The sequence below is a fragment of the Elgaria multicarinata genome, chromosome 6 (genome assembly GCF_023053635.1).
Source record: "Elgaria multicarinata webbii isolate HBS135686 ecotype San Diego chromosome 6, rElgMul1.1.pri, whole genome shotgun sequence".
NCBI lineage: Eukaryota > Metazoa > Chordata > Lepidosauria > Squamata > Anguidae > Elgaria > Elgaria multicarinata.
Window position 1 is genome coordinate 14,808,592 of NC_086176.1, and position 14,540 is coordinate 14,823,131.

Below are 14,540 nucleotides of genomic sequence, written 5' to 3' on the forward strand. Positions count from 1 at the left end.
AGCCTTTAAGACACATAAGATTTCCAGAGTTGTTTCTATATACAGTTGCTCTGAAAAGCTGTGATCAAAAAGGGGTATTCCTGAGATTTTAGTAAAGAAAGACAACGTAGCAGAGTGGATAAAAATGGATGCTTAAAATAATAATAAAAAGGTTTAAAAAAATAAAATTGGATTTTTTTTAGCCCAGTAACTATCAAACCTTGCTTTGACCTATCAGTCATGGGCATTTCGTTTTTGTTTGCTACTTTATTTTTTGTGAATTGCTGGGTCAAGATAGAACAAAGCGGAATGGAGCAACACTAGAAAGAAAAAGAGAAGACAATTTTTCCAGTGTGCAGCTTCCTATATTCTCGTACTAAAAATGCAATCCTATACCCATTTACCTTTGAACTCAATGGAATTTGTTTCTAAGAAGACATGTATAGGATTGTGCTGTTCATCTCAAACTGTCATCGCTGCTGGTCATAAGAAAGACCCTATAGGCTAATCTACACCAAGCAGGATATTCCACTATGAAAGTGGTATATAAAAGGCAGGAGCCACACTACTGTTTTATAGCAATATTGAAATGCACTGCAGGATTTACACTACTGCTTTAGTGGTACTGAAGTGCACTGACAACTGTTGGAGCCCATGACACATTTACACCAAGCGGGATATAGTGGTATGAAAGCGGTATATGGTATGTGTCATGGGCCCCAACAGTTGTCAGTGCATTTCAAAACCACTAAAAAGCAGTAGTGTGGCTCCTGCCTTTTATATACCACTTTCATAGTGGAATATCCTGCTTGGTGTAGATGAGCCTAGTGTGAAACATTTCCTGTATAGGTAAAAAGGATAGCATACTCTCTCTCTCTCTCTCTCTCTCTCTCTCTCTCTCTCTCTCTCTCTCTCTCTCATATATATATATATCATAAGACAAGAGATACAAAGTGTGCTTGTAACGATGAAAAAGTGTAAATAGAATTATACTTACTTACAAATTAACACGGCTTAATGATCAGATCTGCATCATTGTTCAGGAACTATGACAAAAATTAAATGGGAAATTTGATTTGAGTAAATGTAAATTAACGATTTAAATTATGATTTAAATCGTTAATTTACATAGCCTTTATTTAAATCAGTGCATTCTGACTGGATGGCCTAAATGCCCCCTTCCAACGCTATGCTTCTATAGGAATGAAAGTGGATATAATCCACCAAAGTTTGTTCAAACACCACTGGAATGAATGGGGGTTGCATAAGAATGTGGCAAGCGTAAAGCAGCCAGCCCAGGGGTGCAGAATGGTGCTCAGCTGAACAGATTCTATAGCTGTTATGTAGCTAATTGTGTAGGAGATGTCAGTAGATTGTGCCCAGTATATTTTTTAAAAAAATGAAACAAAAAACAACAGAAGAGCCTAGAAAAGAAAAATCACTTTATTAACTTTAATATTAAAGACAGTAAAAGAACAGTAAAAAACATCTTTGTCTTTCTACAGAAGGTCGAAAGCACTTGATTATCAGCAGAATGTAAACTGCTATTTGTCAGCTAATCAATTATCTGGAGGGCTCAGTGCTAACAGTAGACAATATTCTTGTTACCAATAGACAAGAGTGAGCTGTATATGTTCCTCTGTCACTGACAATGACATACAGTCAGCCCTGTTTGAGTTGACATAAGGTCATATTTTCCTCCCCAGTGAGATTGGGTAGCTCTAAGAACTGTCGGTTGGCGTTTTTAAACTATGATATTACAAACTCCACAGGCTCCTGTGATCTGTTTTACATTCCTTTGTTATTGAGTTCCTTGAGCTTGTGGAGATGGAGTCAATGAATTTCCCCAGATTCCTAAGCTGTATCCCTTCCCTCACTTTTCTGATTTAAGTTTTAATGAAAAAATAAGGGGCAACATTGCTAGCTAACTCTTGGTTCAACTCCCAGTTCTCAGCCAATTATGGGCTGCTAATAGGTAATAATTTTGAAATTGATTTTTATCCCTCCCACCCAATCTAGTGGAATATCTCAGGACAAAGCCATGCTCAGTGGATTTGACTTTTGATTGGATCTTATGTTCTCAGTGATTACAGAATAAGGTTAGCTTGTAACTAATTCATGATTGTAAAGTAAGGACCAGTTTGTAACTAATTCAGTGTTATAACTGCTACTGCTGCTACCACTACCACTACAATACTGTATTTGTTTAGCAGCAGCAGTGTAATAAGGATTGTTCAGAACATAGGGTTCTATCCAACGTAACACTAGTGGAAAAAGTACAAGAGATAGTGTGGCATTGTTCCATTAGTTGTGTATTCCGCTAGATTGTAGAAGTGCTAGAACAACAGATAGCACAAGCAACCCCTAGCATAATGAAGTACTGATGCATTTTGAAAGCACTTGTACAGCAGCTTGCACAATGACTCACACAATTGTTTGTGCAAATGTAATCAAAATACTGGATTTGAACTTTTGCAACGGTAAAATGGGGTTCCCATTGGATACAACCCACAGAAACTACACAGTTCCTGTCTAGACAGCTTGCAATAAAAATTACACTAGCATAGCAGCCATCATATCTGGGTTCAATTGCTCTCTTAAGATGGATTTGGAAATTCATTTTATTTATTTATTTATTTATTTATTTATTTATTACATTTCTATACCACTCAATAGCCAACGCATAGGCAGTTCACAATTAAACAAATGAGGAGGGAAGGCATTAAAACACCATGCAGACTGGAGGAAGGAACCGTCCAACTGCCTAAACGCAGAAGCACTGCAAGTTGGAAGATTGTGATGATGTTTATTCCAAGCCCAACATGTTTTGGGTTCTAAAAAACCCTTTCCCAAAGGCATTCTACAAAGAAAACCAAATGTAAATGTGAATAACACTTGACTTAATACAATAATCAACAGTCATTCAGAATTATTCCACGTAACTTATATCACAACCAAGCAGTGCAACAAAAAAACAATACAAAAGGGACAAATAATAAACAACATTCTCATTAATTGAATCTTACATGGAAGTCTTTTAAATACAGACACTTATCAACGGTTGTTGATACTGTTGTTTTTATGCTTTTTATGTTTTTAAACTTTGTATATTTGTTTTTAATGTTTACTGTTTTTAACTTTTGTACAATGCCCAGAAAGCTTCGGCTATGGGGCAGTATATAAATGCAATAAATAAATAAAATAATAAACAATACACTCTAATTCAATCATTCATCCTAAAGAGCCATTAAAAAAAATATTAGAAGACTCTGCAAGGAAATCATTAGGAAACAGAAACAAACACACTTTGAAAGTTCCCTACAGTCTACAAAGACTCTTGACAAAAATACAATTCACAAAGAGAAAGAATACAAAAGCACCAATCTTACAAACTCTACTGCACTCTTTTCCAAGGTAACCCCCCCCCCCCCCCCGAGTTACAGTGTACATATCCCTCAGAAGATATTACAGACTAAAAGGACAGGCATTTTTTCATATATAGCCAAGGCAGGGTTTGATGATCTGCAGCACTTTAGCAACAGAAATTCAAAGTATACGCTCAAGAAAGCTTATTCTCGGGAGATCAGGATGTAAAGGGTTCTCATTAATACCCTATTTCTTCGATTCTAAGACGCACTCCCCCCCCATAACATCTCTAAAAATGGGGTGCGTCTTAGAATCGCAGGTGTGTCTTAGGTTTTTTTTTTCTGTTGGTGGTACTGAAATTAGTGTGCATCTTACAATCGATGGTGTCTTACAATCGAAGAAATACGGTAGTAGAACCTATTATAAAAAGATATAACTTCCAGATTTTCATTAAGTCCCATATGGGACAAACTTTTTAGCTTAAGTATCCTAAAATAATTCTCTTCTTAGGCATAGCATCCACATAGTTACAGAAACTGAAAGACTAAAATGCCTGGATAAATAAGAATGTCTTCACCTGATGTTGAAAAGAGCACAATATAGGTGTGAGGCAAGCCTCTCTGGGAAGCTCATTCCACAACCTGAGTGCCACAACAGAAAGGCTCCTCTTCTTAGTAGCCACCCACCATCATTTCCTTTGGCAGGGGCTCCCAGAGAAGGGCTGCTGAAGACTATCTTAGGATCCCAGCAGAGGAGGAGACAATTCTTCAGGTAGCCTGGCATTAGTTGAGAGAAATTAGTTGTCTACAGCTTTTTATGTGATCATTTTTTTAAAAAATGTGCAGGCATTATCCATTAATGAGAGAAAGGTTTGTAAAAACAGCAACAAATAATCATACAATTGGGTTATTAATGGGGTATCCATGGGTTTCTTCTTTGGCCAATAGCTTAATAACCCTTCTGTATGATAATTTGGGGGTGTTTTACTTGTATGACCAGATTATTTTGATATATATTACATGTATATTTTATGAGGTTTCAAATGTTTTATCCATTCTAAATCTTGAGCATAAGGCCTATAAAGTAATGGATGCAATCCAGTCTAAATTAACTGCCTTAAATCCCATTGATTTCAATAGAAATGGCAAGTCTATGATTAAAGTACAATCCTATTCACATGTACTCAGAAGTAAGTCCTGTTGAGTCCATTAGGTTGTACTATCAGTTTATGTGTGTATAGCCTCTTCCATTGAAATAAATGGGACTGAACATACATAAAATTAGTCTTGATTGTGCGCCACAATATAAATATACTTCAGTGTACCTCGATTGCTTATCATCCAGCTTTCTCAGAAATTTATCCATTCATTAACGAGGGACCGTCACTTGCACTAATGAAATATTTTTAAGCATTAGGTTGTTTGAATGGTGCAGTAGTGTGACCACTGTTAGTGGGGTTTGCCTTAATAACAGGCCTTTCACGATGGAAAAAATTGTTTATATGTAACTTTAGTTCATGAAGTTTTACAGTATAAATGACAATACTATTATGATAGATCGTAAATAATGTCTTCATAACCTCCCCACCCCCTGATCTCAGATGAAAAAATCTGGGGGCAGGGAATGTCTGCTGCACTCAGCCCCTCCCCACAACATGATTGCAATTGCCAGTTCAAGTTCACACATATATGACCAGCACTGGTCACTATCCTTTCCACATGCCAACCTCCTTCTATGTCTCAGGGTTTCATATGGACAATCCCTTTGGTTAATTGAAGAGTAAAAGGACAGCACTATCTGTTTCTTCAATCTCTTAAGGACAACCAGCCTCTTACTGGATACAACAAAACTTCAATGAAGCCTAAAGCCAGAACTTTCAAACATGGGTGCATAGTTACCTAAATTAATAATTGGGCCTTTGCATTAAAATAAATCTCCTAATTCCAGAATTTGCTTACTAACTCTTAACCCTGCTGAGTGCAAGCATTTGAGAAAATGCAATGGCTTCATGTTACTTATTTATAACATTTCTTCCCCGCTTCTCCACATTACTCAAAGCAGGTTACAATAAAGCCACCAGAAAACAGCACATTAATTAAATAACTATAATTTAATTACATGTATTTAACAATAAATATCTGTATAAATAATGTAACTTTAAACTAAGGTGAAAGAATATCGCCCACTCTGGCAAATCCAGCATTTAATGTGTGGCCATCATTTGATGACATATATTAAAATGAACAGATTTACATGATCAGCCAAATTTGCAATCTGATGCGGTGACATTAAGCAAGAGCTGCATCATGCAATTCCTTTGGTTATGTAGCCTGGTTCATTACCTTGGCTGGACACAGTGAAAGAAGGGCAGAAATAAAAGCTAACCTTCAGTGGCATTTGTGCTATAAAGGTGTCTATGGACAATCAAACAAGAAGGAGATAAGGCTATTGTTTTGTTTCTATTTCCCTAAATAAGCTTTACTTCCTATTCCTATTATATTACTGCTTATACTACCAATGCTGGGGCTGGGTTCTTCTCTACCTATTAGCACCTTCTAATACTTCATCTCTAATATTCTGGATCTTTTATATCTGCTGTTGAAAAGTTTTATCAATACACTGTCACAATTTGTAGATACCAAGATACTCATTTTGAGACCTCTGAAGGGATGTATTAGTTTCTGAAATACATGAGGCACAATGCATATGCATATGAATGACTGTGGACCATAAAGTGTATTAAGATTAAAGATACAGTTTACAATTGTTTAAAAAGAAGTGGGCTGGTGGGAGGTGGTATACTTATAGAGGCATATATAAGAAACACACACTTCTACCTGTACGCTTCATGAAGTACATAAACCCTGCTGACACTGTAAGGGAGAAAAACCTGTCACCAGATAATTTTTAGTAGCGGTTTGACAAAATGATGAAAGAACCGTAACTGTTTGTTCTGAATAACAGTGCAAAACTGTACAGCTTAGGTAGAGATAGAAATGGGTATGACTGAAAAAGCATGTGGTTAAACTTTCTGAAACCAGGGGGAGATCTACACTAATGTTTAAAACGTTAAGGAAGGGTTGTGATAACTTATTGGGTCACATGACGCTATGGGTCTTATGTTTTATCGTCGTATTTTCCTTGTTTCGTTGTATTACTTCCGTTGTGATGTCTAAATAGCATTGCAAGTGTTTGTATGTGCCCCCTTATGTCGTAATAGTTGTATCTCACTGACTTTTGAATTGCTGATTGTCAGCCAATTGTTTTCCTGGGGGCGTGGATACTTTCTTTCGGCGCCTAAAACTAGTGCACTATAAGCTCCAAAGGGCTTGAGAGAGGAAATTTAAAAAATCATAACAAATCAACGGATAACCCAATCTGATTAAAATTTGGTATGCTGAAAACCCTCATTAAGGCCTGTCACTGTGCCGATTTTGAACTCTTTATCTTTAAAACTGGCACAGATGTAAGCATTTGTTTAATTTCCATTAAAAATCATAACAAATCAATGGATGAACCAATCTGATTCAAATTTAGTATGCTGAAAGGCCTCGTTAAGATCTGCCACTGTGCCAATTTTGAACTCCTTATCTTTAAAACTGATGCAGATGTAAACATTTGTTTAATTTCCATTTAAAAAATCATTAAAAATCAACCGGGCGGTGGGGGGAGGCGAAGCCAGGAGATCAGGAAGTGGGCAGAGCAAAGAGACCAGCGACGAAGAGGAAGTACAAGCTACAGTGATAAAACAGTGTGTCCTGCTCTAATCAATGAATACCGGGAAAGCAAAAAGTTAGTAACGCAACATTACTGGAGTGTGCCCCGTGATGTTTAAAAACGACACAAATTAAAACGTTTCCAGTGCTAGGAAAAACATAATAAGCACTAGTGTAGATCCGCCCCAGTCCAGCTTCTGCTACCACATTTTCATGAAAAGCTCTTAAGATTAGTATTAATTCATTCATTTTTGTCCTTTCTCTTTCCAAGGTTTGACTAACACTATATAGCACAGCAAGAGAAGGCCAGGGCAGTGTAGGTTCCCCTTCCACGCTTCCCCACTCCTGAAACCTGTATCCCTACTGTCAGCTGTACTACAGAGCTCCTCTGTCTGGTGCTCTGAAGAGTGGCATTCCTTTTAGAGGGTGGATTTTGTTGCAGATCACACTTATCTGTACCGAGGTCAACATCTGACAATTTTAAAATTAACCCAAACCTGAACATCACAAACTAGCTAAACAAGGAAGTCCAGAAGGTATTCCTACTCATACTTTGACAGTAAAGAAGAGCATTCTAGTCCAACTATGGTCTAACTAATGTGACTTTATGTACTCTTAACAGTTTGTACTTATTTCCTGAGTAGAATGATCAAGAGGAGTTCTTGTCTTGGGAATCATAAACATTGCAATGGAGCATAAGAGAGAAGGTGATCTTTGTATAGGGTCAGGTTGACCAGATGCAGAGGAGGGCAGGGCTTTTGTATCTTTAATAATTATGAAGAAGAGGGAATTTGTTGTGTACAACAGCTTGTATGACAAAGTACACCTACTGAAATACCCTCTTTTGCATAACTCTTAAAGGGGCAGGCGTCCTGCCCTCCTTTGCATCTGGCCAATTTCTGAGGTATGTGTGGGCTGATGCTGTTAAAGATTTTGTACATAAGAAGAGCCCTGATGCTGGATCATACCAAGAGTCCATCTAGTCCAGCACTCTGTTCACACTGTATGGCCAACCAGCTGTCAGCCAGGGACAAACAAAGCAGGACATGGTGCAAGAGCACCCTCCTACCCATTCCCCCCAGTAACTGGTGCATATAGGCGTACTGCCTCTGATACTGGAGGTACCACATAGCTATCAAAACTAGAACCTTGAACTGTGTCTGATAAGTATTGAGAAGTCACTGCAGTTGCTGGAGCATATATATCATGGGTGCTGGAGCATATATATCATGGGTGTTTTACTTTCAGTTTCTTGGATGTCTTTCAAAATATGTGTTTTCCATCCCCGCTCCAGCCCATTGTTTTCTGGACAACCTGTATTAAGAAAGAAAGAACATTAATTTTGAAATCTGTTATGGCTATTCAGTTGAAAATATTTAATACCTGTGAAGTCTTCAGTTTTAGAAGTGAGGTGGCGGAGGGGAATGTGCAGGATCATTCTCACCTACTTAGACCTTCAAAAAAGACATTCAGTCAAGCCATCATCAGCAACATGGCAGGTAGTTACTAACAGCACATGCCAGGGAGGAAGGTCATTGCTGATTGGCTGGCTGATTTAAAGCCTACCCTTGCTGATTGCCTCTGAAACTATAGGTATGCCTGTATGGAATAATTTATTGTCATTATTGTTGTAATACACTGGAAATCCTAGTGCCAGTGAGTGTAGTAGCATAAACATTGCAAAGCAAATATCAGTTCATCGGTTCATTAGAAGTCTATTCCATATAAAATCTCTTTGCATCTGCAGCTTATTCCCCCACTCCAGATTTCATTATGACCAGTTTCTTGCTCTACCTTGCTTTGATAGCTTAAACAAAAACCCTTTAGTACTTGACCTCTGCCCCCATAAAGCTGTTTATAAACTGCAATGATTTCCTAAGCATTTTATTAAAGGAAAGCCAAGCAGTTGCCTAAAGCTATATTGTCTACAGATGACGAGCCAATCTAAATATTCTGAGGGAGAGAAGAAGCATGTGCTATAGCACTGTTGGAAGTGCATCATCACTTCAGAAAGCAGAGTGGGTGGGATGTAATATCTGAATTTTCAACCCTCCCACTACAAAACCCTTCGTAAAAAAATTACTGTGTCATGTGAACTTTAGACTAGAGTTCACCTGACTCAATCGCTATGGGTTAAACAAGCCTAGGTGGCTTGTTTAAGCCTCAATACATGCCAGGCATCATTTGCATAAATACTAGTGCTATTTTCGGGAACTTTATCTCTCCCTGCAAAAGAGGCATTGTTTTTTTCTGCTTCTTTTGCAAGGAGGGGGAAAAATTCAAATAATTTTCTCCTTGGGGAGGGGGACAGGATTTCCACATACCTTTTTAAAGTGTAGCTGGTTGCTGGGCCCTTCTTCCTATTTTTTAGTTTTTCAAACGACAACAACACCCCCTTCCTCCATCATTTGGACGAGCCCAGCAGTTCTAAGTGAATGCCTGTTGGAGACCATGTGACCTCACCCTCTCCAATAGGCATCCAATAAGCACTCCTGGGCTCCTGTAAATATGGGGGTGTTTTTTTTTAAAAAAAAAAAAAAAAGAAAGAAAGAAGACCCCTCCACAACCAGCTACATTTAAAAAGGCATGTGCAAAACTTGTTTCCCTCCCCAAGGAGAAATTTCTCCAAAATTCTCATCTCTCCCAGTCTCTTTTACCTGAGCTTTTGTTTCACCCCCACCCCCACGAAATGCTGAAAATTGTATGGTCAAAATTTTCAGCACAGCACTAATAAATACCCTGATGGACGCTGCTTGTCATGTCATCTGAACCCGCAAGGCAAGGCATGGCTTGTTGGAGGTGCAAACAATCCTCAGATAACCCATGGGCTGTTAGGTTATTTGAGGGTTATTTCCCCCTCCAACAAGCCACACTGCATGGGTTCAGATGACACAAGTCAAATGGCATATGCCTCAGCTAACCATTGCAGCTTATTTAACCCATGGTGATCATGTGAATTGGCCTAATGACACTCTAGCCTTCTTTGGCCAGGGAATTTTGATGCAGAAGAGCACTCAAACATGCAATACCTTTCTGCCTTCTGAAGTGGTGCAATTCCAGAAGGTCTGTACCATATGCTCTTGCTAAATGCATAGATTAGTCCTTACATTAACTAATATCGTTTCATATATCTAGAAGATGCAGCTATAATGATCAACTTGTGTGCCTTTTGGGTTTCTACTATTGGTAATAATACCAAAATATTATATCAGAGGACTCATCTAAAGCCCTCTGAAAAATCTATTTTCCTCCATGTTTAACAGCTTGCGTTGGACTGTTAGGCATATTTCCCATTAAAATCTGTAAGTTAATTTTTTTAAATGAATTTTTCATATTGATTTCCATGGGATTCAAGTGAGACAAATTTAATCTGGATCCAACCCAGTGTTTCCATCCTTCAAATTGTAATGTTACTTATTTTCCTTTGAAGCATACTCATATTTTAGTATGCCTCTCAGTTGTCATTTGCTGAATGTCTTGAATATATTTCACTATTTGGTGGACATCTTCATCATAGTTCTGTTTCAGCTATAATCTTTTCATCTTACATTTCACTGATTCTACAAAACATTAAGAATTCTGATTCTGAGCCAAAGTGCTGTTCCATCTCTTTGCTTTCCTGTTTGCTGGTAGTCATACGGGGAGAGGGGAGTACTGTTGCCAAAAACTAAATATGGTGCAAAATCATCATTTTCTTGCTTACATAGAAATGTAGCAAAACATTACTCAAAACAAAATAATAGAAGCGTCGGCTTTGGCTAATTATGTATTTTTGGATCAAAGGGGTTGATAAGAGGAGGTTAATTTGTTTTAGGGCTCAGCCTCAGCAATCTGGTTTTATTGCCATAGTTTATCCTTTGAACATATGAAGTAGGAATAAATAGATGCACTTTTGAGCAGGGGCAGAATACATTTCCTTCACCACTGAGTAACTAGAGTAACTAGTTCCCACACATCTTGGGTTACGGGAAAGAGCAACGAAGTCTGCGGGTGTCATTTGAATGCTGGTATCTCTTTTTCTAGAAATTAACCAGTGGTTATATGGTCAATGGGTTAATAATATGGGTCCAGAAGGTTATTAATGCCTTAAGCACTGTTTATAATATGGACGATGGGTTAATAATATGGGTGAGACCATGGAAGTGCTGAACTGGTAACTGGACTTGGTAATGGGATGCATGCGGGCCAATAAATTGAACCTGAATCCAGACAAGATGGAAGCAATGCGGGTTGGTGGTTCCCATGCCCAGGAAGTTGGTGTTCAACCTGTTCTGGGTGAGGATGTATGCCCCCTGAAGGAGCAGGTGTGCAGCTTGGGGGTGCTTCCTGATTCAATATTGTTACTAGAGACCCAAGTGGCTTCAGTGGTTCAGAGCACCTTTTGCCAGCGTTGGCTGGTTCAGCATCTGTGGCCTTTCCTATATAGGGATAGGTTTGCCACAGTGATTCATGTTCTGGTAACATCCAGGTTTGATTACTGTAATGCATTATGTTTAGGGCTGCCCTTGAAAACAATTCAGAAGCTTCAACTTGTGCAAAATTCATCAGCCATAACTGGTTCATCTCAATTGTCATATTACCCCAATTCTTAAAGAATTACATTGGTTCCCTACTTGCTATTCAAGGTGCTGTTTATCACTTTTAAAGCCCTATATGGCTTAAGCCCCAAATACCTGGCAGACCACTTCCTCCCATACTATCTTGCTTGTGCATTAAGATCTTCAGAGAAGGCCCTACTCCAAGTACCATCAGTGGGAGAAATACACTTTGGATCGGATCCAAGGCTGCCCTTGTGTGGGTGGCCCAGGCACATACTTTGAATGGTTTTCGTTTTTGTGAACTGCCCAGGGAGCTTCGGCTGTTGGGTGGTATAGAAATGCAAATAATAATAATAATAATAATAATAATAATAATAATAATGTGTACAGCCCCTACCACTGGTGGCCGTGATGCAGCACTTCTGGGTAAAAGCACCTAAACGAGCAGAAATGTTCATCTCTGGAAGGGACAAGTTGTATCCCTTCCGGAAACTAGCATTTCTGCTCAATTTGGCACCATTACTTGGAAGCTCTACATCACAGCCACTAGTGATAACGCCGCTCATGCACTGCCACTAAAATAAAAAACTATTTTATCAGTAACTTCTTGAATCATCATTATCCACTTTACACCTTTCTGGGATACAGAACCAATACCCCATGTTATCTCACAAAACCAAACCCAGATTGGCCCAGCACAAGCTCATTTTTGCAGTGGGACATAATTTACCTAGTATGTGTTCACAGCCTAGTCACATTATAAAGGAAGTTCTTACTGAATGTGAATGACATAAAAGCAACTTATGATCTCCCGTCACCTTTTTCATTTTTAGTTATCTCTTTCAAAACACCCTAATATATAAGTGTTTTTCAAATGGATTTATTAAAATCAGTATGAACCATTCAGCACATAGTTTGTGCTTTCACAAACAGGCAAAGGATGTCCACAACAGTTGGGTGTTCAGAGACGATTTTCATACGTAGGTCCTTTCTGGAAAATGAATACATGTATGTATGTGTGTGTGTGTGTGTGTGTGTGTGTGTGTGTGTATATATATATATATATATATATATATATATAAATCAGGCTCTCTCCTATAGTTCTTGTGCATATTTAAATTGAGCTTTTTACTAGAGAGCTCTTCAGATTGTTTCATTTTCTTTCACTGAAATCCTTCCCTCCCACTCGCCACCCTATTAAGGGAAAAAGCATTGAAAATCTCGCACTGCTAGGACCTTACTCCACTGAGAATGCATTGTGTTAATTGCTTAACTATACTAGAATGTTAGAGGGGTTGTCAAGAAAAGGGCTCATTTTATTATATGTGGTGAGAATGTAAAATTGTATTAAGAATTTTGGGAAGTGTATTGATTTATTCACTTATTACATTTCTACAATGCCCAATAGCCGAAGCTGTGTGGGTGGTTCACAACAGTTACAAAACAAATTTTGTCTCCTGATCCCAAATTGGTTCTACTATTATTAGTTGCTGGTCCACATAAAAAAGTGCTTCACAAAGAGCTTGTCATATTCTAATTAGTAGCAGCTTGACTAAATAGTCAAAAGACTCTTATCAACTCACATTGAATTTATCAAAGAGTGTGGCATTGTCAGAAAAGTTAACATCAGATTCTCAGAAATACAGATGGAAGCAGATTTATTTGATACACCATGATATCCTTTTATTCAATAGACCAATGATGATGTCTGTCAAACACACCCACAACACATTCATCAGTCCTTCTGGAATGAGTTATTAGGGAACCTCTGAGTTGTATTCCATATTCAGGTCATTGTGTATTCAGCCTTCCTATTTCTGATTAAGCAGATTTTGGGTATTTGTTTTTCTTTATTATTATTATTATTATTATTTATTTATTTATTTATTTATTTATATAACACTATCAATGTACATGGTGCTGTACAGATAACACAGTAAATTAAAATAAATTTTGAAAAGAGTCACATTTTTTTTTAAAAAAAAAATCCTTTGAGCTTAAAAGCAATCAGCTTGACAAGTCAGAGTTGTAAAGAAACTTGAGAATAAGCATGGGGCAAGTGGAGTTCAAAGCTGGCTTGCTGCTAACCTGTTTGCAGTGCTGTTGCCATTGCTCTCTGTCTCTTACTTTGTGGCAGCTTATAAAGAAAGGGAAATCTTTCTTATTCCTGCCAAGGCTAAGGCTGGGGGGAAAACATCCCACTTTGGTATTCGCAGTACAGTTATGACAAATGCATGGCCTGTGTTCTGAGTGTTAAGGGAAATGTAAAAACATGTCTAGTTGTTGTGAATGCTCACATGGTGATTTGTTGGTTTGATTCTTCAGGTCGTGATTTGGCAAGCACAACCCTCCCTGGGTACCCTCCACACGTCCCCCCTGCTGGACAGGGCAGCTACTCTGCTCCGACGCTGACAGGGATGGTGCCTGGTGAGTTTTCATATATATATATAAAAAAGCAGCAGTCTTTTAGCAGCAAAGCCAAGTAGTTCCTTTGTGCTCCTTTTTCATGCCAGCAGCAGAGTTATGGTACGGAAAGAAAGAAGAGATGTAAAAAAGAGAAGGCAAATTAAAGAACCACCTTTCTTTCTGACTCTGTCATTTTACCCATGATGCTGATCTATAACTTAGCTTAGCTGAACTACTTGAGTTCAAGCTGATGTAGGCCTATTTGATGTTAGTGGGAGACTTAAATCTGTCCACATTGGCTTAACTGGAATTGGGCATTGGTGGTATGAGAATTTATTCAGTCAAAATGTGGAGGAAAAGAAGGGTCTAGCCTTGCTGCTTGCCTGTTGGATACACATGATAAAATGTACATAAGGTTAATCTCAGAGTTACCTCGCTTCTCTGCATTTTTGTCATGTGAATCATTTTAATTAACTTAGCTATAAGCATTTCTCACAGTTGCGTCTGTGGAATCTCACACTTTGAAATTACGCTG

At 38.2% G+C, this 14,540-nt stretch overlaps 1 protein-coding gene across 2 annotated transcripts in view; it reads left to right on the forward strand.

Moving 5' to 3' along the window:
• The window catches only part of PAX5 (paired box 5), a 291,002-nt gene that overhangs the window by 207,383 nt on the left and 69,079 nt on the right, over window positions 1–14,540 (forward strand). For both annotated transcript variants that reach the window (XM_063129089.1, XM_063129090.1), the window contains exon 8: window positions 13,925–14,026. In XM_063129089.1, coding sequence (XP_062985159.1) covers window positions 13,925–14,026 — 102 coding nt within the window. The remainder of the gene's footprint in view (window positions 1–13,924; window positions 14,027–14,540) is intronic.